The sequence below is a fragment of the Dermacentor silvarum genome, chromosome 2 (genome assembly GCF_013339745.2).
Source record: "Dermacentor silvarum isolate Dsil-2018 chromosome 2, BIME_Dsil_1.4, whole genome shotgun sequence".
NCBI lineage: Eukaryota > Metazoa > Arthropoda > Arachnida > Ixodida > Ixodidae > Dermacentor > Dermacentor silvarum.
The window spans coordinates 210,386,560-210,412,201 of record NC_051155.1 but is presented as its reverse complement, the minus strand read 5'-3'; the positions used below and the strand labels follow the sequence as shown (position 1 = coordinate 210,412,201).

The following is a 25,642-nucleotide window of genomic DNA, read 5'->3' as shown; positions in this document are numbered from 1 at the left end:
TCTGTCGCTTAACACAGATATCCTTCAACATGCGTGGATAAGGAATTAACGAATACTGCCCCTCGATTTATAATTTAAGCACTATAATTACGCTTACGTATATAGGCCCTCCTATATATATATATATATTTATATATATATATATATATATATATATATATATATATATATATATATATATATTACACATGTACTTGTTTATCTTTCACCGGTTACCGCTTTCCACCGGCTAACAGGGGCCGTATTCTGAAACGTCCCACTTCGGCGAAATTTTTTTTCGCTTTCAGACGTGCGATGATTGGCTGTTTTAGCAAACTTGGATGAGCTGATTGGCTGGTTGAGCCAACGTCATTCAATTTTGCTCAGCCAGCCAATCAGCGCGCGCCTGAAAGCAAAAAAGAAATTTCACCGAAGTGAAACGTTTCAGAATACGGCCCCAAATTTTAAGCGTTATCGCTTGGCGCAGGATGCGCCTGCATGTATCGGAAGCTTCTCGAACGTTATCTATGTTTCTATCCGTCGTCTGTGGTCACCGACGCTTATGCAATCTGACTGCATAAGCGACGCGAATTATCTAGTACCTTCTGGAAGACACGCGGGCACCAGGGAATATTCTGGAACCTTCGATGACTCATGTATAAAAGCCGACGCGTTTCGCCGCTGATCAGATTTCGACGATCGCCGACTATGTTCGCCGCTATCGTTATGCTTCGAGTGTAGCTTACTTTTGTGGGCACAGGATCGCCCAATAAAGAATGAGTTTCGTCATACTCAGTTTTACTACTGTTTTCCTTCAGCAACACTACTACGTGACAATATATTGACGCAATACAAAAACCGTCTTTAAATAACGCGCGCAGGTTTGTGCGCCCTCCAAGAGGACAACGGCGTATTAGTGAGAACAACAAAGACGAAGGCGTAATGGCACGTGCATTCGCCGCACGCACTCGGATATATGTGATCGTTGTCAAAAGAAGAGGAAGTGAAGCGCCGCTCGAGGAAAAGAAGGCTTCTTGATCGCCTGCTGGGAACGCTGCAGTTATTTAATTTATTTACTTGCCGGGCACAAGTTAGCCCCCAATAAATAGTTATCTTAGAAGTCCTTGAATCATTCGTTACAATATATATATATATATATATATATATATATATATATAGGCAGGTGATATTGTCCGCATCGAATCCCGGCCGCGGCGGCCGCATTTCGATGGAGGCGAAATGTAAAAACGCCCGTGTGCTAATGTTGTAGTGCACGTTAAAGAACCCCAGGTGGTCAAAATTATTCCGGAGCCCTCCACTACGGCGTGCCTCATAATCAGAACTGGTTTTGGCACGTAAAACCCCAAAAATTAAAAGGAAAAGAAAAGAAAGATATTGTCCTATTCAGAAACAATGAGACGAATTACTACAAATGATTGAGTACCTTTACCGAGAAGGTGTAGGAGTGGTGTTGAATATTAATGTGCATAAGACCAATATAATGTTCAATAGCCTGGCAAGGAAACAAGAATACAGCATCGCCAGTCATATTTTAGAGTCTGTAGAGGAGTACGTTTATCTAGGTCAATTACGCACAGAGAGCCCTGATCATGAGAAAGACAGTTACAGAAGAATAAAATTGGTTGGAGTGCATACGGCCGGCATTGCCAAATCCTGACTGGGAGCTTACCACTGTCGTTGAAAAGAAAAGTGTACAATCATTGCATCCTACCGGTGCTAACATATGGGGCACAATCTTGGAGGTTAACAAAAAAGCTCGATAACAAGTTAAGGACTGCACAAAGAACAAAATGTTGGGCCTAACGTTAAGGGACAGGAAGAGAGCGGTGTGGATCAGAGAGCAAACGGTGATATGAGATATTGTAATTGACATTAAGAGAATAAAATGGAACTGGGCAGACCATGTAATGCGTAGGATGGAACACCGGTGGACCATTACAGTTGCAGAATGGATACCAAGAGAAGGGAAGTGCAGTCGAGAACGGCAGATAACTATAGGTGGGGTGATGAAGTTAGGAAATTTTCTGGTGCAAGTTGGAATCAGCTATAGTGCAAGACAGGGGTAATTGGAGATTGCAGGGAGAGGCTTTCATCCTGCAGTGGACATAAATACAGGCTGTTGATGTTGATGATATATGCCCTCTACTATATTTATTCTATGGCGTGGTTTTTAAAAAGAGGTGGTCGAGTACTGTGCAAACGCGCGTGCGTGCACACACACACACACACACACACACACACACACACACACACACACACACACAAACAAATTTTCTCGAACTCCATGAAAATTGCATCAAGTTGGTTTGTATTAGTGTTTGAATTGTCAAAAACATGGAAACTTTCTATAATGTGCGTGCAAGTGGAAAGCCCTCTTCGAAATTCTTGCTGATATTCATTTAGTATTTTCTGTTTTTCGAGAACCTCCGATATGTGGTTATGAATAATGTTCCCAGTAGTTTACATATAGCGGATGTTTTTGAGACTGGGTAGTAGGGACTAATGCATTTCTTATTTGCAATCTTTTGAAGTAGTTTTAACGTGGTTTCAACCAATAGAAAAAACAAGGTGCGCTTTCCATTTTCAGCTAGCTTTCAGTAGCGGGAAAGAGCTCGGCGGCATCGGCTCTGAATGTTGTTCTTAACAGTTGGGCAGCCAGAGGCACAGACGTATTCATGTAAGATATCTTCAACGCACTGTTGGGGGACAGGGTCTTTGGGCCGTAGGAGTGATAAAAAAAATTACTCCATCTCCCGCTAAAGGGAACCATGTGTGGATGCGAAGCAGCGGGGAGATGGTTTCGCGGCAGCGGCCCGAGCGCTCATCGCAGCGCTGCACAGGAGAGAGAATGAGGCGCGCGCGCTCTGTCATTTTCATACCGCGGAACTACCGTGGGGCCCCCAGCGGCGTATGCAGCTGTCACACCACCTGTCGAGCGCGCCGCTCCGGATTCCTAGAGGAGAGAAAGGGGGAGCGTAGGAGAGGAGAGAGAGGGGAGGGGACGTGCATGCGCTGTGGGGGTGTGGCACGCGGGCGCCGCTCCGTAGAGGTTTCCTAGAGGAGAGAAAGGGGGGAACGTAGCAGAGGAGAGAGAGGGTAGGGGACGCGCATGCGCTGTGGGCGTGTGGAACGCGGGAGCGACGGACAGAGCCGCCGGCAAGAAATGCTTCGCATTTAAAAAAAAAAGAAAGCGAATTGCCCTTCTACAAAAGCGATCTATAGGCGCGACGTAAGGAACTGAACGAGGTGCACTTCAAGCATGCACGTCGGTCTACTGCAAATCACCACTTTTCTTTTTTTTTCTTTAGTTTTCTTTTTCTTTTTTTTTTGTTACGCTGCACGTTCATAGATCACAACGAAACAGATTATTTTACGACTCCCATGGTTCACGAAATATTTATGCATAGTAGACCCGAACGGACGGGGTGCAATCCCGAGTGCTTTAGACTACCGAAACCATTATTTTTCAATTTCCACCTGCGTCCTCGATACGTATGTCATCCGTTTCTCACTCGGCAGCGACGAGGCAATAGAGGAGACATCTTTGTGGTATTTCTATGTTCTTGGGAAGGCCGGATGTCCCGCTGCTGTATGCGATCAGGGCGACATCGTCCTCGCATGTGGCGACCCAGTTGTCGCGGAAGGACGCCTCGTTCCCCCACTGCAGAGACGACACGTGCACGAATCCCGGCAACTGGTCCACAGACAGCTTGCCCTGTCGAGAGAAGGAGTGAGAAGTGAATGAGCCGTTCTCGTTAAACTGAAAAACATTTCCAGATCCAACCGACGTGTTGAAGTTTCAAAAGCGAAGCTTTCGTGAAGCGGGTAAATAAATACCATGCAACCGATTACATTATGCAGAGCTTTTTCTACCACAGTGACTATACTGCTTACCAGGGAAGACGGAAAGACGCGGAGACCCCCACCGCCCCATGCGACCGCGTATTATATGGTCTCCAGGATTGGCCCCCTTTGCTATGACACTGTATTCATGCTAGGAGCGCCGGCTAGAGCGGGCCGATCTTGGAGGCAGTGCAACGGTAAACTGCACTTTAGTCGACGAAGGAACGGCCAATTAGAAGTGCCAGCCCCCAGAACTAGAAGCCAGAGAAAGGTTTGCTTTATTAATGCGATTGTGCTCTTGGTGACGTGCATTTGTTGAAATGAGGATGTTTAGGTATTATTTGTTGCTTCACTGCGCAATTCCGTGGAAAAGTAGGCCAGCAAAAAAAAAAGGTGGTAAAAAAATTCACCGACGATTATAATACTGCCTAATGCGAAATTTGAGCGCAGATCTATACGTATTTTCATTGCGCGATATATTAGGTTGCGCGCACAATCTGTCTCGTGCGGCACAGTCCAAACGGTGCGAAGTCTGGCGCAACTGCTTCGCTAATCGGGAGATCGCGAGAGGCAGCGCGTGGCTGACGCGTGGGCGCGATTCACAGCATCCGCCGCAGACAGCTAGACCTCCACTCATGCAATGCTCTGGTGAACAATAGACGCGTAGAGGTCCTCGATGCGCGCGCCATCGCGAAAGGAGCGGGGGCGAGCGCGGGCGCATCAAGGCATCCTAACGACGCCCACAACTATGGCGCCATCTCGCAGCCATCGTCGCCATAGTCCGGCACTACTCTTTTCTTTTCACGCTTTCGCAATACCCTCTTCTTCCTTTTCTGTCTCATGGTTCCGCTGCAGCCTCCTCCTGCGCTTCCCCTTCACGCTGTCTTCGCTCTCGCCGCCTTTCTTCGCCCACTGCGCTTCACGTTCGCTCTCATCTTTCGCTGTGCTCGGTTACGAGGTACGACGCCGACGCTTACCACAGGAATGGGCGCCTAAGAGCTGCGCTCTTAGGGCCCGTTGCTGTCCTGCATATGAGCTATTCGGCCAGACAGCAGCATCCAGCCATAGCCAAGAGAGTCCAGGAGTGTTCCCCATGAAAGCTTCGCGTTAAGAAGCAGCAAATCCACGCTCTTATAAATCACGCGTTGTGCGCGCGCTATGTGCATACGCATCCCGTCTAGTGCACCATGCGCGGCACCTTGAGAAGCGTTCCATATGGCCAAAAAATTAGATGTAGGTACATCTATTCCTATTTTTGCCGATGCTGGTTGAACAACAAAGTGTATCTGTGCATCTACCTAGGCCATTTAGGTAGCAATTAGTTGCAACGTTTAATCAATCAGTCTCTGATGTAAACACCTCCCATAAAATACGAACTGCCCCATGAGTCGGTCTTTTTGTATACCGACATGTCAGATCGATGCGGTGCTGACTTTTTGAGCTTGAATGACTTGTCCTTCATTGATCACAGATGACACAGTACAACACAACTGATTATACGTATTTTGTATTATGCACAAGCAGCCGCTGAATTTGTTTGTGTATCTACTCCTTTAAAGAAAGTGCATGCGAGTATTGGCACGGGAAGAAAGCTTGCCACACAAAAATCGTTTACAGCGTGAAATCACCTTGAGTTTCAGCTCCGGGAGCAAAGGAACTAGTCTCTCTGCTGTTCCAGAATCGACGAGGAAGTGCGTGATGTCCAAAGATTTGATGCTGGCCAGGTGCTCCGCTGCAAGAAAAGTGAGGCCATGGAGCCAAAACAGCTATTTCGCACACGCAAGTACTGGAGCGATGACCACGTGTTCAGCCACTGGCGATAACACAGCTCACCTCATTTCAAAGCACGTACAGCAACGCTCTTGCACTATTGAATTTATGTTTCGTCGACCTATACTGGGCCGTGTCGCCGGTCCTTCTATTTAAGAGAAATTTCTTTCCCTTTCTTGAAGAGGAAAATGGGCTTTGGGGTTAGTACTACTGGCATCGTGTAAACTGAGCGAACGCTGTTTTGGTGTATACAGGGTCGTCCAGCCATAGGGGTGACACCTAATTAATATTCACTCCTATAACCGCAGCATTTCGTTTACTTGAAGGATAAAAAGCGCAGATCACCTGGCTAGAGCTATGGGCTTCTGGCCAACCTATCTGCCTTTCTTATCATTGAAAATTTTCTGTCTCTCTCTTTCTCATGGATAAAGAAAAAAACATTAGCGTAGCTTGCACTAGTGGCGCAAGGCTAAAGAAACATCGGAGCTGATTGGCACCTAGCTTGTCCTGGCCTTAGGGGTTATGCTTTTCCGGACTTTATTCATTATTGATCGATTATCAATTAGCCATTGATTGGCTATCCATTGGCTATCGCAAGGTAATGGCCACGTATTTCGGCTAGGCAAGCCCAACCAAGTCATCCTCAGTATTTTTTCCGGAATTCATTGATTATTGATCGATTATCGATTAGGTATTGATTGGCTATCTATTGGCTATCGCAAAGCATTGGCCATGTATTTGGGCTAGGCCAAGCACTACCAAGTCAAAATCCAGCATTTCCCGGAATATATTGATTATTGATCGATTATCAATTAGTTATTGATTGGCTATCAATTGGCTACCCATGAATGACTAAGCTTAAGTAGTCCCAACCATGCTTAGCTAGACATAGACAAGCTCAGCTACGCTAGTTCACATGGGCATGTGCCATTGCGCTTGGACCCTTTCCGCACAACCGCCAGGATTGGCCCACATTTTCTGTTCGCGGTTGACACATTACGCCCGGCTTAAACAGCTTCGCTATCAAAAGTCGCTGACTTTTGATAGCGAACTACTGCTGTGTCCGGCTCTTCAAGAACACTGTTGTCCCCCTCGAGTACACTTCTAAGTGCTACTTCGGCTATTATAAAGACTAATAACTACGCGGGAACTAGCAGCGTTAAACAATCAACGTAATAATAAGCTTTTCGTTTGTGCAGCCGAGTCTCTGTAATTTATACACGCGTGACCACGCAGCGTTCGTCGGTGACGCTGGCTTTTTCTGGATTTTCTGGATTCACGATTTTCTGGAGAAAAACAAAAGGATTTAAAGTGTGTCGTAAACACTTCACGGCCATGAAGATAGTACGCCGTTTGTCGACGGCAGAGAGCGAAAAGGAAAAAAAAATCAGATAACAGAAGCCACTGAGTTAGGCTACTGCGTTTACGAAGTATATGTTTCTTTTGAAGAAAATTTCGAGGTGACACGACATTTGCATAACAAAAAGGGGCTTTCACAGCTTGTCGAAGAGCAAGCTTGCGAGAGCTCTTCAGCTTGTTCGCCCGAACGCAACGAAGATATCACGTTTGGAACATGATTGAAGTTAAACATCCAGCGTAGTTAAATTACGGAACTACGCGGCCGCTTCCGAGGTGACCGCTTTACATGGAAATATTGACATCATTCTTTGGCATCTGGCCGGCTTCCTGCAGTGCGTCAGCGGGGCAGGTTTCTTAGCACTTTGATATTCAGGGTTATGAGCCGGGTGTAAAAAAGAAACCAATCACGCAAAAACATCTCTAAAACAGACTGTCTCATTAATAAATGAGACATACGGGGACCGAATACACATCTATACCGATGGTTCAGTCCCATCTACCAGCTCTTTAGGTGCTGTTGTGATTCCGGCTAGGAAAACTACAATCAAATTCAAACTGTCACACATGACAACATCAACGGCGGCAGAGATTGCTGCCCTGCGTGCTGCTATAATATGCCTCCTGCAAGAGACACCTCAGAAATGAGGTCATCTTCTGTGATTCCTAAAGCAGCACTTCAGAGTCTGCATTTTGCCTTTATCATAGTAATCATGCGCAGCTGACATGTGAGAAAAGAGAAAACCATAATAAAGTTATCGCTAAAGGGCATGAAATTATATTTCAGTGGCTACCTGGACTAATGACCTCGCCTACGAAGCCACCCGGTCTGCTCGACCAGTTCCAATCCCCTTATCCAGGACCCACGCTGCAAGAAAGCTTCATATTCTGGCTAAAGCTATGACACACAAATGTTGGTCTTCTCCCAACCTCCCGAACAGGGGCGTGACCAGGGAAGGGGGGGGGGGGGGGGGGGGGAGGCTTATGGAGCTTCAGCCAACCCCCCTCCCGCGGAAGTTTTTCGTGCTCTCATGCACCGCTGACCAAAACAACCGCCAGCGCCGGAAATATTTCTGGATTTTGTCTACAATGTCTTTTTCACGCTGCCAAAGACATTTCGGTGTGAACATTGTGAACTCGGGCTGGATTTCGTGCCGACACCCATGCACCTGGAGTTACATAACGCAACGAGCCCGATCCAGCCCAAAGTTTCAAGGGCGTTTCGATGGCGAGCTAAAGCCCCTTGATAATTTTAAAGTACCGCCACTCTTTGTAATCTGCCGCCGGCGCGCGAGCTCCTAGCCTCCTCCTCGCCCCTCGGAGTCCCCTCCGCGGAAGACGGTCTTGCGCCCGTTTTCCTGCACGATGATTGGTCTCTCTGCCGTTGCCCTTGGAAAGGACGGAGCTTGCGTTTTGCTTGTGTTTTGCTTTTTCGTTCGCGCCATTTTGCGCCTTAGCTCGGTTGGCTCGACGTATAGAGAACTTCGCACGCTAACATTGCACGCTGTTTCGTGCACTGTCTGCTAGCGCTATGCCGTGCTGTTGCGCATGTAACTGCAGCAAGAAGCGTGATGATAGTTATACAATTTTTGCGATACCGCAAGGAAAGAGTGATGGCTTGCGCAAGAAGCAGTGGCTGCACAACATTGGCCGAAACAACTTTGTTCCGACAAGGAACAGTATTGTTGGCGAGGAAAGGCGCCTTTCTTATTGCTCATATCAAAGCATCCCCTGATGCTGCATTTTTTCAATTCTTCCTGCCTGCTCATTAGCGTTTTTGTTGCGGCAATTTGTACGTTGCATAAAAATGGGGTTCTCCTCAGAATGCTGAATATTCTGCTGGGACTCCATCACCTCGCACGTCGTCAACTGTTATTCAATCGGAAATGCAGCATTATAGATTCTGCTTTCCACTGAACAAGTGTACCCGAAGATACAGCCTCTCGATCGCACTTTTCGCGATTGTTTGGATCCGTTGCCTGTTTTACTGAAAATCGTAATAGCAGCTTGTAAAGGAGCTATTTACAGCTTCGATGTGTGTGTCAGTCACTTAAATACAATGAATGCAGGGCCTGAAAAAAATTAGTGGGAAGTATACCCGTGGTATTGCAGGTGATGAGCGCCAGCTAGTCCACATTTTAAGACGAGACCCTTAGTTGGATATGTTTCAAGGTTAGCATATGAGGTAAAGAAAGTAACGTGACCTAATGAAGGCCAGAAGCGAGCCAAATCATGTCCAGCCGTGTATAATAGATTATTAATCATTAGAAAAATAAATTCATGACTGATTAATGATTGGATTAAGGTGGTTTAAGGTTAAATAAGGAGGGCTAGGGTCGATTAAGGAGGATTGAGTTGGATTAGGGTTGTTTAGGGTGGATCAAGATGTAATAAGGAGGATTAGGGTGGATTAACGTCGAGTAACGTGCATGAAGGATGATTAAGATGGATTAAGAACGATCAAAGTGTATTAAAGAGGATTAGGGTGGATTTAGGTCGAATAAGGTGGATTAATGAGGATTAAGGTCGATTAAGGTGTATTAAGGAGGATTAGGGTGCATTGAGGTGGATTAAGGTCTATTAAGCTGTATTAAGCGGATTAGAGTGAATTAAGGTGGAATAAGGTGCGTGAAAGTGGATTAGTGTGGATTGAGGTGAATTACAGTAGATTTTACAAGACTCGCATTCGCGTCTCTTAAGCGGCAGCTAAGGACACCTGGTAATCTTTTTCAGTTCTTGAATTTGTTTTGAACTGGGCTGCCATGCACGCGCGAGTGGTTGACGATTATTATTTGGTTTTCTCACGGAGACAGGCAATAGGCAGGAGGCGATCGCGCACCCTTGCTGTTGACTTCTAGGCGGCAAGCCGGGAATCTTCGCTCTAACAGCGAATGCGTTGCAATCACCTTTCTTCGGTTTTGTTCTGTGGATAAACCTTTTCCATCCATGTAACACGAGCCGATGTCATTGTATCAATGCGCTTTGATTACGAAGGTTGAGCAATAAATAATGATTATGGTTATTATGTAGCAATGCAGGGAATATTATGTAGGCAATAATGTTTAGCACTGCAGCGTATTAGCCACTTGTACTTGTATAACGGAGGTTTTATTCATCCTGCCTGAGTGATTAACTCTTCGATAAATGTTCTAGCTACATTTAACTGAAGACCAATTTGAGCCGCGCATATTACAAGAACTTGGAAAAAAAAAGCTGAAGCCCAACGCAGTTCCAACAATTTTCTCCCACCGACCTGTCGTGAAGCACAGGAAGCCCCCTCGACAGCGGCATGAACCTCGAACTGACAGTAGTAAGTGATTGCTGCTGCGTGTTCCCTGTCCCGCTTCTAATAATTTCAGCAATAATGATCTCGGTCGCTTAACGACGCAGCCAACGACATTATGATCCTTTATGCAGAGCCTGTCGCCACCGCATGCTTGCCCGCAATCTGCACTGCGTCGGCAATAGGGCGCCTCGTTAATCAAAATCACAATTTTAACTATCCTACAACATATTTTAACGGTATGTCGGTGTGAACTGTCAAAATACCTTATCCAGAGGCGTTTCTTTCGCCTAAAAATATAGAATGCCTTCTCCCATAGGTACACCGAGTATTTTTTAAGCTTCATTGACACCGACGCCTAAAGAATAATCTGTAAATACCTTTCCTCAGCTTCTGTTATTGGGGGCGATGAGTGGTTGCCGGCACCGCTTCGTCGCACTGAAATTGCGAAACCGTCCTATTCAATGCAGAAACGACAGCTCAAAAGCTACTTTGACATTGAGACAAACACATGGATGGACGATGCACTCGCCAGTAATTCATTATAAGAAAGCACGCTGCATATAATACCTGCGGTGCGCATGCGCGCACATGCAAGAAAAAAACCGCCAAACACAGAGCGATTTGCCACGAGCAATACTAGACCAGACGCACAAAGTAAAGCAGCGTATCATGTGGCAGAAAAAATAAAAGTATAGAACTCGCCTCAAAGCTCGTTTTACATCAAAGCGTGTCATTCATACGGCTTTAAGTTGAAACCAACCTCCTCATAAACGTTGCCTTAAGCATTCTCCATGTTGTTATCACCATTTTTCAAAATTTTTTTACGCCACTGGGGCGCGGAACTGGCCCAAAATCATGCGCCTCCATCGAATTCTGCGGCCTGTCCGCAGGAGCCCAGGTGCAATAGCGTGCCGTGCGCAGCGTGCGCAGCCGGCGGGCGAGGAGAATCGAGGAGAAAAGCGCGGCGGGGAGGAGAGTGTCGGTACTTTCAAATTATCAAGGGGCTTTATGGCGAGCGGGTTCGTCGGGGCATCTCTCGGCGGCCGCGGAATCTACCGAGCGCATGGATGTATATTCCGAAACTTTATGGGTGTAAAGTTCTGACGCGAAATGTGCACTGATATTTCCAATGTCGTGCTGTAGATTTTCAATTCCGGAATGTTATGGGTTTAACGTCCTTATAAACTTTTGATGGCAAAGGTGCATTGACTTTTCTAAAGTCGTACATCGGACCATACAACGAGACAAGCCATATCAACCCACTATCAGACAAGCTGACAAAGCACGCAGCGAGGTCGGCTGAGACGAAGCGCTGTGGTGGTTCATTTGTGTCGTCATGTCACAGAAAAGAATATCAACATTTTTTTTTTTCACCTGCGCCAAAATGTCCGTCTCAAGACACTAAAGCAATCTAAAGGTAACTACGTTCTTATTTATTTTTTCTGCTTTGAGTTCTATTCGCATGGACACATTGAGCCTCTTCAATTTTCTTGAAATGATAAGTTTGATGTGTCCTGAGTCCACATGCAGCGACGTTTGGGATTATGTGAAACGCGCTGGGTTGAAAAGCATGATGCAGTTCTTTCATTTGTGAATCTGTTTGAACCGGTGATCGCGGCACTAGAGAAGATAAATTTAAACTGCAATGGCGAAAGTACAGTTCAGGTAAATAGTCTAGCGTTGGCACTTTTGTCACCGGCATTCCTTGTTAAGCCTGCATGTGGCGGAGCATGTGTTAGCGGTGACTCTGCCTCTTTCAAAGAAGCTGCAGAGCAGGAACACCGACATGAGCGCCGCCATTGTTGACAGAGATGCGGTACAGCAGGTCATTGAAAATGACCGCAAGAATGCGACTGCTTCATTCTAAAAAATATTTCCACAAGTACAGGAACTGGCAAAAAAAAACTGGATGTGGAAATCACCAGCCGACGAGCCGGCGTCCGACAGCAGGATCGTGGGATCATTGCATCAGAAAATGCTGAGGAATATTTCAGGAGAACTGTGTTCATTCCATTCATGGACCGCGTAAATTAGCACAGTTACATGCACCAGCGGCTCGAAAAGCACAGGACAATCTTAAGGGACTTTTTCTGTAATCGTATCATCCGCAACACCACCAATGCAAGATGATCGAGAGAAAGGAGCAGAAAATATCCTGGCCGTTGTTGCGTAGGACGTGGATGCGAGGGCTGTTTTGGGAGAACTGCGAATATGGTGGACAAAGTGGGCGAATAAAGCAGCAAGACAGCGCGCCTAGCACAGGAACAGATGCCCTCTCTCATTGCGGCTGCAGGTTCTATCCAAATGTGTACAAACTGCTGCAGATTCTAGTCACCCTTCCAGTGACCACTACCAGCGCAGAGAGAACATCTTCAAGCATGAGATTACTAAAAAAATACTTGCGCTCTACAATGTATGACGAACGCATGATTGGGCTGGCGCTTCTACACGCCCAAAGAGACGTCGACATCAACGTGTCCGAAGTCATTGACCGCTTCGCTAAGCTTCCCCACCAAGAGAAGTTTGTCTTTAGATAACGAAGCAGCAAAAATCAATGCAAGTAAAAAGCTCTGTTCTTTCAGGTCCGTAAACGCGCAATTATGAAAACGCATGTCTGTTCATAAGCTTTTAAAACCCGAAAAATTTTTGCCGTTCATTGTAACTGTCAGCATATTGATCAAAAGTATCATGCGAATACCAAAATTACGAGGACCAATTTTGACCGACCTTGCTCATTGAAAGCCCGGCCATGCGGCGTTTCCCAACAAGCACAGTCGGATATTGGGTACTTAAACTTGCCGCGCCATCTGTGGCTTTCGTTTGTCCTTTTCTTTCCTTTTTAGCTACCTGCTTTGACTTCTTTTTTGAACCAGAGCAATACCCTTCCTTGTTACCCAGTTTTGTTCTTGCCTGGATCGTCTGTCCTTCTAAGCGTAACGTTTACTACCTGTGATTGTGCAGTATGTTTGTTTGCCTTGTTTGACGCCATATATACAGTGAATTTTGCCTAGATACGTAGATTCATTGGATACTTATACGTATAATTAAATCTCTCATGGCGAGGTTTTGTGTATACATGCAGTTAACTTTGTTTCCAGTGACATTTTTTGCCATTTATAAAGCTGTATCTTCGCATTTGTATACTCTATTGTATCTTTGCATTCCCAATGATGTTGCAGAGCTCCTGCTTTTTATATGTGCTCTTTGTTGGGACAATAATTTAATTCGAGCAATTACTTACAATACACGACCGGTGACAGCTGCTCCTGCACAATACATTGAAACGAAAGATTTTTCCCTGGCCGTTGGATATGTACAAAAATGTAAACAAGGTTCTTGAATGACAAGGATTCATTAAAATATTTCTCCTCAAGTTGTTGATTTCATGGCCTTTACGTTTTTCATATCAGCGACATGCACTGCTTTGTTGGTTTCGAATTGAGATAGTTCTAAAGTTCGTGTGATATTTTCTTTACTTGTTAAGTAGGCAAAACAAACATGAAAGCATTGGTATTAGTTATTTCTGCCGCAATTATTGGGACATACGAACATATTCTTTTATTTAAAAAATGCATATTTCACTTGTCTCGACAGTGTGTAGCGTTCAAGAATTCGTTTGCAGCATGTAATATGCAATGACACTGGCAATGGCAATGCAGTTTGTTCATGTATTTGATCCCTCGACAAATTCTACAAGGAGGAGGTCGCGCTGCAACGTTGGCCCCACCCCAACAAGATTTCTGGCTACGCGACTGCTCCCGAAGTGTCATCTTCACAAACGTGACCCATCCTTAAAGCTGCAAGTGCCATCAAAAGTGCCGCCTCTGGCTCGGGGTGGCATTTACAAAGGCCTACTCTCTCCGCATGGAAATGGGGGATACGCCGATGTGCGATTCTTGTGGAACTAGAGAAACAATTGAACACGTCCTACGTCTCTGTCCCCAGTACAACGTCGAGCGTGAAACTCTCCGGACAGCATTGAACCGCCTGGATTCTAGACCATTTTCGGAAATCAAGATCCTTCGGCCAGGCCCGTACGCGTCGATGGGACAAAAAGCCACGAAAGCGTTGTTGCAGTCGACAGTTCTTGGCGACCGTGTGTAGACTCGGTGCAAATTTTTCAAATGTGCGCGAAACTGTGCTCTATCACCTCTCCTCTCTTTTCATGCCTATACACCCTTTCCCCAGTGCAGGGTAGCAAACAGGACGTGTGTCTGTTTAGCCTCCCTGCCTTTCCTTTCTTCTATTCTCTCTCTCTCTCTCTCTCTCTCTCTCTCTCTCTCTCTCTCTGACTCTTGATATTCGGGGGCACGTGGACGGTCTAGCACTTCCTGTTTTTTTTTGTTTTTTTTGCCATGAGTTTTATGTATCTATACGAACCAATTGCAAGCCATCTTTATCAACACTGTTAAGCGTATGCTAACCTTGTTGTCGTCATCATGCTCCGTAACAAAATACTATGACACAACATTCGTATAACCACTTGCATTCGGGGAACATACAATTTCTCTCGGTTAAGATGCGGACACCGCCGTCGTCTTTAGGTGCAAGATGAGTGGCATGGAAATGTTAGAGACAAATAATCTCAGTATTCTCGAACATGCCTAACTGGTTGACAGTTTCCTTGCATAAACAATGTTATTTCGCGACACTTTCGTCATCATATGAAGGGACGTAATGAGGGGAACGATAATAATGCACGTGTCATTCGTGAAGGGAAACAGCGCTTTGGAAGTGATTTCAAGGAACAACCCAAGTTCATTTCGGGTTTACTGCGTAAACTGACCAAATGTTTCAACAGCAAGGCAAGGCACTGCGGGTTCTTACATACCCTTTAGTTTTGTTAGCTGATTTAAAGAAAAACGCTTGATGTCAACTGTTGAAAAGCGCTATGAAATCTCGGAATGGAAAGCCTCGAGAAATGAGGAAGATTGGCCTAACGTCCGTCTAGACATACGCTTATTGTGTTCGGTCCTCTCACATGATACCCATAATCAAAAGAGAAAGAGGGGGGGTGGGGGGGGGGGGGGGGGAGGGCACATTCCTGCGTACCCACGGCGAGCGCAGCATACCTTGCGTGAAGTCTCCGGCGAGGATGACCGTGGCTCCAGTGAAAATCGCGGCGCACAACGCGACCAGGCCATCGACGCTGGAGCTGCAGAAGCGCGCGTAGACGCGGTCTCCCCTGCCGAGACCCAGAACTTGCAGGCCAGCCGCGCACGATCGAAGGCGCTGCAGCAACTCGATGTGGGACACCGGCTTTTCACCGTACAGCTGACGAGTATAATAAAATGGCAGAAATAAGACGACAGCTTGCTTGGTCAACTTATAGGTTGATGCGCACATCAAGACATTGGAAGAAATAGTGCGAACATAGGCAGGGACTACATATAGGGCTCACAAGCCCAGGCGCTGAATGTACACGCGAATACATGGAGTTCACGACAGTTTTATTTTTTACGCGAGTTAGAACGCGTTCAAGAACTATTCTCACAGTATTTAAAGACGTACAGTGCACATCGCAGTAAGTGCGGTTTGAAAAGTTTACGGACCAAGAGGTCTGAGGAAGAACTTGAATTTCCAAGCAGTTTGCAACTGTACCCAGTAAAAACGTACGACACTATACAGTGGTGGTTCGCTGAACGAACTTGTATAATTTTGTGGGTGGGTTTATTCAACGACGCATTTGTTCAGCCAACACTTAATTTTCTATTATTTCTTATGGAAAACCTACTATTTCATTTTCGAACGCTGCTTAATCGTGCGAAAACACACAGGAGAAAATAACACACGTTAGAAAGGATTGTCAATGTCGAAAACTATCATCACCGGGAAAGGGCGATGTTCGATATCTAGAGAGAGGTGGTGGAGGAAGGCGGACTATTTGCTCCAGTATTTAATTCAAGGCTGCACGTTTACAAACACTTCGTAGTTCAGTCTGAGTCATTCTGGAAAACGGGGACCCGGAAAACACACCGACAGCGATTCGAGAAGAGAGTGAGGCTATAGACAAGGGATAATAGTGGCCTAGGAATATGGCGGCCCAGCAAACACGCCGGTACAGTTACGCACAGATGCGCCTGTATCGTTCCGAGTAACTGGGTTTACTCTAAGAGATAAACGTCGTGAGAAAAGCCCAGATCTCTCTCCGAAGAGTTCGCTGAGCAAGGTACCACTGCATGTTGTTCGCGTATACTATATGCAGGCTGGAAATCCGAATGTCACGCTTCGTGCCCAGGCTACGGAAATATTAAGCTCTTGACACGAGAGTGTCGTCTGACGAACTCCAGCGAAAATATGTTTCATGCACGTACGTCACGCAATCATCATCACGTAAATATCGAGGCATTCCCGCGAGACGGTGCTACTTTGCCGTTTTCTGATAAATTCTCTGTTAGGACAGAAAAATCGGGAATTATGATCTTTAAAGAAGAGGCGAGTAATTACGGGATGTGAATTCAACAGCAAGCCATGCCCATAGTCAAGCAATATAAATACCTCGGCGTATACATAAACGGAGGAAAGACATACTCAAGCACCTACGAAGATAACCGGAAAATAAAGGGGAAGCGGAATGCAGCAATATTGGAACATAGAGCCCTGTGGGGACACAATAATTACGAGGTGGTGCATGGAATCTGGAAAGAAGTACTGGTACCACCGCTAACGTTCGCAATGCTATTCTGTGCGCAAAATCGCATATGCTGTCGGGATTGGAAGTTAACCAAAGATGGGTAGGCCGGTTGGCTTTGGGAGCCCACGATAAAATCACAAATGAGGATGTGCAGGGTGACACGGGTTGGGTCTCTTTTGAAAGCAGAGAAGCACAGAGGAAAATCAGTTTTGAATAAATACTCAGGAACATGGGTGAAAATAAATGGGCGGCTAAAGGGTACAAGTACCTGTACATGAAAAGCGTGGGCGTAGAATGGAGGAAGAGGTCAAGAAAGTTGGCAACCAAATAATGAGTGATTGAAACTACAAATAGACAACCAGGAGTCATCAGAAAGAAAGTTAAAGAAACGGAGACAGTGAATTGGATGCAATTAATGGAAACAAAAAGGACCATGGAGATTTCCAAGAATGAGAAGAAATAAATTAGACGGGTAAATCTGTGCGATAGCAGAATGGGCAGTACCTTGCTATTGGAGGCTCGAGCAAGTTGCCTAAGGATAAAAACATACTGGAGCAAATATTCGGAACTAGATGAGGCATGTGTATGCTGCAGCAAAAAAATTGGAGACCACTCAGCACATCCTAATGGAATGTGAAGGGATTCACCCAGTGAGGACCGTAGGTAACGTACACCTTCCAGAAGCGCTTGGGTTTGAAGTGGACAGAAGCATCAACCGGTCAGCAGTCGAGATAAGCAGGGTACGTTTAGAGTATTGGTGGGAAAAAAACAGGGAAGAGAAGAGATTGATACGACAGGATCTCTTACAGTCATAGGTAGCGGTATGAGGTAGATTTTGAAGAGGAAAAAAAGTCGCAGTTTCACCCGAAAGGCGAAGCACGATAGCAAATTAGTAGAGAGCTATACGGAATAAGGATAGTAGTTTTATCGACTGTATAAACTTGGACACATTCGCCTACTAACTGAATTAACAAGCATGGTGTCAGCGCGCACAAGCAAACATGAATAGACCACACTCGATGACCGCAGACAACCGCTGTCAAATCGATGGCGTTAGCAAGCGCGGCAGCAGCAGCGAGCGAAGGTTCGTGCGGTCTAACGCTTCAACAGAAATTGAGCGGCGAAAGCACAGCGCATACAAAGGTGGGAGCTGTGTGCAGATCGCTTTCAAGATACGGTGCGCGCGACCGCCCGCAGCCACGCAAAGTACAAGTACAGTTGCTGGCAGAGTAGAAGCCACACCCCCTCGCTCCCGCGCTGCCTTCTCGCTTTCCTCCTTTCGCGTGCGAGCTTGAGTCGCCATTTCCCCTTGCGCCCGGTCGCAAGTTACGCATTTGGGGCCGCAGCACAACGTCGCCTTCCCTCCCTCCCACCCCCCCACGGCCTTTCACGCGATGAAAGACGTCGCATTTGCTCTCCGCCGTGCGTTCGCTATCCGTGAAAGCGCGCTTCCCTCACGCGCTTTCACTCGCATCTACAGCATACAGGCTGTTTCACATGCTGCGAGTGGAACGAAAAACAATCGGTGCGGTCGCACGCGTCACAATGCGATTTTTAGAGGGCTCAATTCACATGATTGCTATTTCAACAATGCGACTGATGCGACGCCCACCCAGGGTGCTTGCTGCCAGGTTTTGTCGCACACGTTGCATAATTCTTTTAATGCATTGAAAAAGACGTGCGCGTTACAAGGCAATTGACCACTCTTTATTAGGACCAAACAATGCGTGTGTTTTGTAATTTAAAAACGTTTTGAAGTTTAAATTTGTTTTGGAGTGCACAACGGCGGCTCCTATGCATGACGTACGTAAAAAGCTGTTCGCAGCTGGTTTTTCAGCGCTGTCTGTTGTCTCATGTGGCTTCTATGTGTCGCTCTGCCTGCGCTACAACAAATTGCAAGATGACCTATCATACAGCTACCCTCACCGTTTATGCAGTGTTCGGAATTCGGCAGTAGCGACGTCATCATGCCAGCCCAACGAGATCACAAATACAAGTCCATAAATGTGCCCAGTCTTTTGTTAACTACAGTTTCGCTTGAAGGACGAAGGAATGACAGCGATAGCAAGCACCGGAGTCCAGTGCTGCTGCGCAGCGTGAACCGAAAGCTACCAGGCGTCATAGGTATATATATATAAAGCCCTTCAATACTGCTATTGAAAGCGCGTAATCGTAAAAGCGTAAGCGTAAGCAGACTGTGCCGCGAAGACCCTCTAGCGCGTGCTGCCGAATTCTGGAGAAATTATGTCTGTATATCGCTCGTGATTGCGCATAAGCGGTGCCTACTCCTGGCCATATTCTTGTACCAAACACAGCAACATTCCCGCCGTGGCCGGGATTTGATCCCGAGACCTCGTGCTTAGCAGCCCAACACCATAGCCACTAAGCAACCACGGTGGGTGTTGATTGAGGTTCAAAGCAAGGGTCAATAGGACAAAAAGTCCGCAATATATTCAAGGCTTACTGGTTTCTGAGTAGGAAAAAAATCTTCATTATAGAAGATGCAACTTAACGTGCATGGAGTATTCGAAAACAAATTGACTTTGTTTATTCAAGCCACGGAGTTAAATATGCTCTTGTAGAAAATTCATCACGATAGCCTGCACGCTTGGCATGTCAACTTTATTAAGCAAGTGAGGCAAGATAACCTTTCAAGATGCAGCGGGAAGTTTACGCGTGTGGAAAACCGGCAGGAAAAGAATGGTCGCGCGTTCAGCGCAACATTGAAACTTCGAGTATACTTTGCTGCCTTGTCATTTGTCCTTGCAGAGGTAGCAATTATTTCAACTGCTCCGTACGCGCGATTTTTGTATAGTACTCAACAAATTAAAATTGTGACGACCCGAAAAGGCCACGTCGTCTCTTGGGGATCGAACACCTCGTAGTATTGGGAACTCGCATAGGTGTGTCTACAGCATACGAAGCAAAGGTGAACATGCACTTCGTTTGCTACGTAGCGCGTCAACGAACGCATAGAAATGGGAGAATCGAATCTGCGGCACAAGTTCTTTTTTTTTTATTCTCCCTTCGCGTACGTACCGGATTCAGCAATCCACCTCCGCGCGCATCGCTCTTGTTGAGCGAGACGCCATTTTCCAAAGCAGACCGCGAAATTGCTCTCGGCACAATTTCGACGGAAAATCGCAGCAATCGCTGCGACCTTGCGACGCTGCGACCAACCAGTTGGTTGCAGCCGAAAATCTGCTCACATTTTAACATGTCTATGGGCACGGATGCGCGATTCCTCCGGTCTCTCAGTCGTACGCACTCACCGTCGCGTCGGATATACCTAAAGACCCATCACCAGTTTACGCGCTTTCAATAGCAGTATTGAAGGGCTTTATATATATATACCTATGACGCCTGGTAGCCTTCGTTTCACGCTGCGCAGTAGCACTGGACTCCGGTGCTTGCTATTGATGTCATTCCTTCGTCCTTCAAGCGAAACTGTAGTTAACAAAAGACTGGGCACATTTACGGACTTGTATTTGTGAATGTGCAACGAAGTTGCCACTGCTTCACAGAACACACATTCACTTGCGTGTTACCACCGATTCCTCCGAAAGAAAAAAAAATAAATTGTGGGGTTTTACGTTCCAAAACCACGATCTGATTATGAGGTACGCCGTAGTGGGGGACTCCGGAAATTTGAACCACCTGGGGTTCTTTAACGTGCACCAAAATCTAAGTACATGGGTGTTTTCGCATTTCGCACCCATCGAAATGCGGCAGCCGTGGCCGGGATTCGATCCCGCGACCTCGTGCTCAGCAGCCCAACACCATATCCACTGAGCAACCACGGCGGATCCTCTGAAAGACAGATTAACCAATTCTTGTTTCGCTGGGCCCCACTGTACGTAAACTTTTGACGTTGACTGCACGTACTATGCATGATATTCCGCAAGCTATGAGGCGTTCTAGTACGTTTCAATCACAAAGCAGTAGTACATTGCACCGTGTAACAATAATAACGGCTGGTAGCAATAATTTTTTTCATCAGCAGAAGAATGTAAGATATATGTTACCCCTTTAAAATTAAATTTGAAGTGCGTTCGCACATGTGATAATAAATTTGTAAGGACAAAAAAAAAAGAAGAAAGTACAGTGAGCGAACATGCGCGGTCCGCACGCTCCATCCGGTGTATTTCCTGATTTTTATCGTAGGTGAATGCGCTACCCCCGTTTCCTCTTTTCGGGGTCTCGATATTGCCTGCTTGTTGGAGACTCGTGGCACCAGGCGTCGTTTACACTGCTCTAAAAAGCTCTACAGCCACCTGCCCGTGCATCATTTCTCATCGCAGGTGTTTAGTGCAAAGCGCGGGGCTGAACGTTGGAGGTTACTGGCGACAAGATGAATTCAGCGGTTTTTTTTTTTTTTTTTTTTTTTTTTTTTTTTTTTTTTTTTTTTTTTTTGTCGGAGACAACTGCAAGCAATATTGGCAAGCCGAACTTTCGACCACATGTGTTCTATTTGCGACGTTTGATCTTTGCGTGCTGCACTAAGATTTGTCGTTTAATTAAACGACAAATCTTTGATGAAATAGCAGCGTGATGGTAGAACCATAGTGACAGTTTCAGAAAAATGCTAATAATGGTCAGTCACGCTTCCTGAGGACGATGAGCAGGTGAAGTGTTGCTAGCTGCAGGTAGGTCAAGTCTCGCAAACGCTGCCGGTTATTGCTCCGCTCGAGCTCGACTTATCAAGTGAGGTAGAACCTAAAACCCGTCATAGCTTCTACACATGCTGAACCTCCCATCCCTTCTGCACTAGGTCGAGGGGCTACACCGTGCGCTCGATGCTGACGATATTACACTTTGGACCAACACCGAACACCAGGCTCTCCGGCTCGAATCGAGGAATGCCTACAACAGGCGGCCCTTGTCGTGGACATTTACGCCGCTTCTTGCGGCCTGGAGTGTTCGCTATAGCCAAATCGGCCCTTCTGTCTGTCTCCCGCCTACCACCACCCGCGATTTCCCTCCCATCCGGCCCTGTCCCGTCGGTCCAGGACCTTCGGATTCTCGGGCTTCACCTCTCGTCCTCCCTGAATCCTAAGGATACCATAGCTGCTCTCCGACACACGAGTGAAAAAGTGAGTCGTATAATTCGACGGGTCTTTACCAAGGGTGGCGGCCTCCGAGGGACCCAGTCCCTCCGGTTGGCCCAAGCGTTTTTGATGAATCAGGTCCTCTGCGCCTCACCCTACCTTCGCCGGCGTCGTCACCACGAACACCAGCTGGATATTCTTCTCCGCTCCGCGTACAAGCGCGCGCTAACCCTCCCATCGCCACTTTCAACCGCCGCTTTGCTGTCCTGGGGGTGCACAACTCCTTCGCGGAGCTGTGGGAAGCCCACCGCGTCAACCAACTCAATCGTCTGTCGCAGACGCCTTCCGGGCGCCGACTGCTACACAGACTTGGCCTCAAGACAATCTCTGACCCAGTTTCTCTCTCCCCGGTACCGGAACTCTGGCTCCAGAAGCTATGGGTGGAGCCACTTCCCCGCAACATGAATCCCGAACAACACCCCGGTCGCAGGCAAGCGCGTGCTGCTGATCTTCAGGCGCGCCACTCCGATCGCCCCGGCGTACTCTACGTAGACTTCTCAGGCCCTTCCCCCTCCGGTCACTTCATGGCCGCTGGGATCACAAAGGGTAACCAAATCGATGGCCTCTCCTTTAGAGCCGACACTGTAATTCATGCTGTGGAGTTTGCCATCGCTTTGGCCGCCTCCCACCCCACCACTCACACTATCTTGACAGATTCGCGCTCAGCCTGTTCTCGTACTTCGAGGGATCCATCACCCCGCTGGCGTCTCGTCTCCTTCGGGCCGCCTCCTGGCGCTTCAACCCTCACTCCATCAGAATTGCCTGGGGCCCAGGCCACACAGGTCTGCCCGGCAACGAGGCGGCCAATGCCGGTGCCCGCGCTTCTCTCCTCCAGGCCGCTGCTCCTCCATGTCTTGAGTCGGCTCCTGGCAACTCAAGCCTCACACGCCACCGTGAGATTCTGGATCATTATCGTACTTCGCGCCAACTCTACCCTGACCCCGCACGCGGGCTGGCAAAAGCGGACGAACGACTACTACCGCCGCCTTCAGACCAATGCTTTCCTTAGTTCGGCGGTCGCCCGGCACGAATCTCTGGCACGTACCCGACTTGACAGGTCCTCACCGACATCCTTCACGTCGTGGCTTCGTGCTCCGCTGCTCCACTCTATTTTTCATCCCCTTTCCCCATCCATACTAGAGAGGTTTGGGAGGAGTACCTGCTCGGCTGCTCTACCTTGGAAGCTCAACGCTCCTTGGTGGCGCGCGCCCGGGCAGCAGCCATCTCCGATGGCGTCCCGGATTAGGGGCTGCCACTAGGGCACACAGCAAGCAACTCTCTTGTTAACTGCTCGAATAAAATGCGTTCCACCTACAGAGAAGACTAACGGCGAGGACAGATTTGAACCGGGCCGCAACATGCCGCTGCACCACAAATTGTACCTCGCCCTGCTACTCCGCCCAAAGGGTTTACCACTCCCATTCCAGCTCTAAGTAGCGGAGGAATTAGAGGAGAATCCGGAACACTTCTTTCCCAAACAACAACAACAACAACAACAACAACAACAACAACAACAGCAGCAGCAGCAGCAGCAGCACCACCACCACCACCACAACCACCACCACAACCACCACCACAATCACCATTACCACCACCTTGTACATTGTACATCGTACTTAACACGCCCAATACGCTGGTTAATTGATTCAAGGACTGACTGATAGGCTAATGGGCCGTGGAAAAGGAAAGCTTCCTGAGGATTGCGTAATTACCTCCTCTGTAGAGGCTCGTGTCTGAACATATGTTCACATTGAGGGTAGGAGGCGGGGGAGAAAATAGGGCAGGGAGGAAGTGAAAATGTGGTAAATCTGAACACGAGCAGATACAAGGCGGTGTTCCGGGGCATCACACCTTGCGTATGTTTGAGGAAGTAAATGGCAGGCATGAAGCATAGAATCGGCTGCTTGGCTGCGATAAAAGATGAGGTGGTCTGCGGGGTAAACTTACAATCGCTGCCTTGCTTCCGCTTTTCAGCATTCGCTCCGCAAGGAGGCCGAACAGGGAGCTCGATGGAACGTGGACGTCTGGATAGGGTGAGTGGATGACTCCGTCCTTTATTATTGCCTTCATCTGTGACGGGAAAAACAGTAAAACACTGTTGACGGGCCAGGAGAGCACGAATAACTCGGGTTGTCGCAATTTCGTGTCCTACCATTTGCAAAGTTCTTTATTTGGCCGAAATTTTCATATCGTGTCTATTCTTATATGGCAACAACATATCAGCATGTCGGCAACACTCGTTTGGTAAATGACGCTCTCTACACTGGCAGTTTCTGACCGTATGGTCTGCCCACAAACCCTCCCAGCGACGTCGATAAGTCGCTCTGTTGTGTACGGTTCTCCGCGATCCCATGAATCAGACTACATTTGGCGCATGTATATCTATCACTGCTTCGCTGTAGATTGCCCTATTTCATGCCATTTGTGTAAGTATGTAGTGCCCCGTTTTCGACCTACCAAGTTACCAACACTCTACATTCTCCAACCTTCCCCGTCACCGCGGTCTTCTCAAGGAAATTTGGTCTAACGACGCACGTACTGTGGGGTCTCATACGTGCTCTTGAGACAAAGGAACGACAACATAGCAGTGCAAACAATCATAAAGGCATTTATTGCACCTCTCATACACTAATACACGCTAGCTGAATTACTATGCATAGAACATTCACATGGGCGCACGACAAGTCAAGGAAGTCCGACTCACCGCGACCGGATAGCGAGCGAATATGTTCGCCCCATGCTGTGACACCATCGCCTAGTCGTTCACGTGTACGGTCACGCGAACGGTGGCATGTTCGAACGCTCCGTGTTCGTCCATACCGGTGCCCTGCTCCTAGCCACGCGAGACGGTCTCGCGAAGCGTGGATCGGCGCACGCGCCGGACGTCCGCATCGCTCACAGACCCCAAGCCGAAGAGGAACAGCCTTCTCCTTTTTTCGCCCGCATAACCCCCCCCCCCCCCCCTTACCGTCAGGTGGCGTTAGCAGCGCAACACTAGTGCCATCTCTAGTAATACGCTGCAACTCCGCCGCCGTAAATCTACGCGGCAAAGCCGGATTACAGGAGATGGGAGCCATGCGGGGAAAACAACATCAGGGGACGTGTGAGAGTCGCGCATCCCCACAGTACCTCAACCACCTGGCAGCAAGGTTTGTGGTCGACCCGCTCTGTTTTAATTACAGACACGCATCCAGTCGGAGATGCGAGCGGACATACAGCTAGCGACGTCTTAATTCTGTGCGCCGGAGGGAATATTCAGTTTGCCACCTGATCAGCGAAAAGCAAACACTGGTTCAGCGGAGTGCAGTGGCGTAGCCAGAAATTTTTTTCGGGGGGGGGGGGGGGGGGGGGGGGGGATTGCGCAGCAGCAGCAGCAACGGATTGCGCAGCAGCAGATGTTGCCGCTCGTATATTGTAATTGCAGCGAAATTATAGTTGCAACAACGAGTACATATAAAAAGCAGAAGTTCCGCAAAATATACATTAGAAATGCGAAGATAGAATGGAATATACAAATGGCAAGATAAACGGCAAGAAAGTGTCGCGTGAAACCAAGTTCACTGCTTGTATACACAAAACCTCGCAACAAGATATTTAAATATACGTATAAGTCTGCAATAAATCTACGTATCTAAGGAAACGTCA

The 25,642-nt window shown here is 47.4% G+C and overlaps 1 protein-coding gene across 1 annotated transcript in view; it reads right to left on the bottom strand.

The window, feature by feature from the left end:
- The window catches only part of LOC119442528 (uncharacterized), a 34,933-nt gene extending 11,865 nt beyond the window's left edge, over positions 1-23,068 (bottom strand). The window contains exons 1-4 of the mRNA XM_049663013.1: positions 23,063-23,068; positions 15,328-15,529; positions 5,472-5,575; positions 3,513-3,715 (exon numbers count right to left, since the gene is read on the bottom strand). Coding sequence (XP_049518970.1) covers positions 3,513-3,715; positions 5,472-5,575; positions 15,328-15,529; positions 23,063-23,068 — 515 coding nt within the window. The remainder of the gene's footprint in view (positions 1-3,512; positions 3,716-5,471; positions 5,576-15,327; positions 15,530-23,062) is intronic.
- Positions 23,069-25,642: the final 2,574 nt, after the last annotated feature.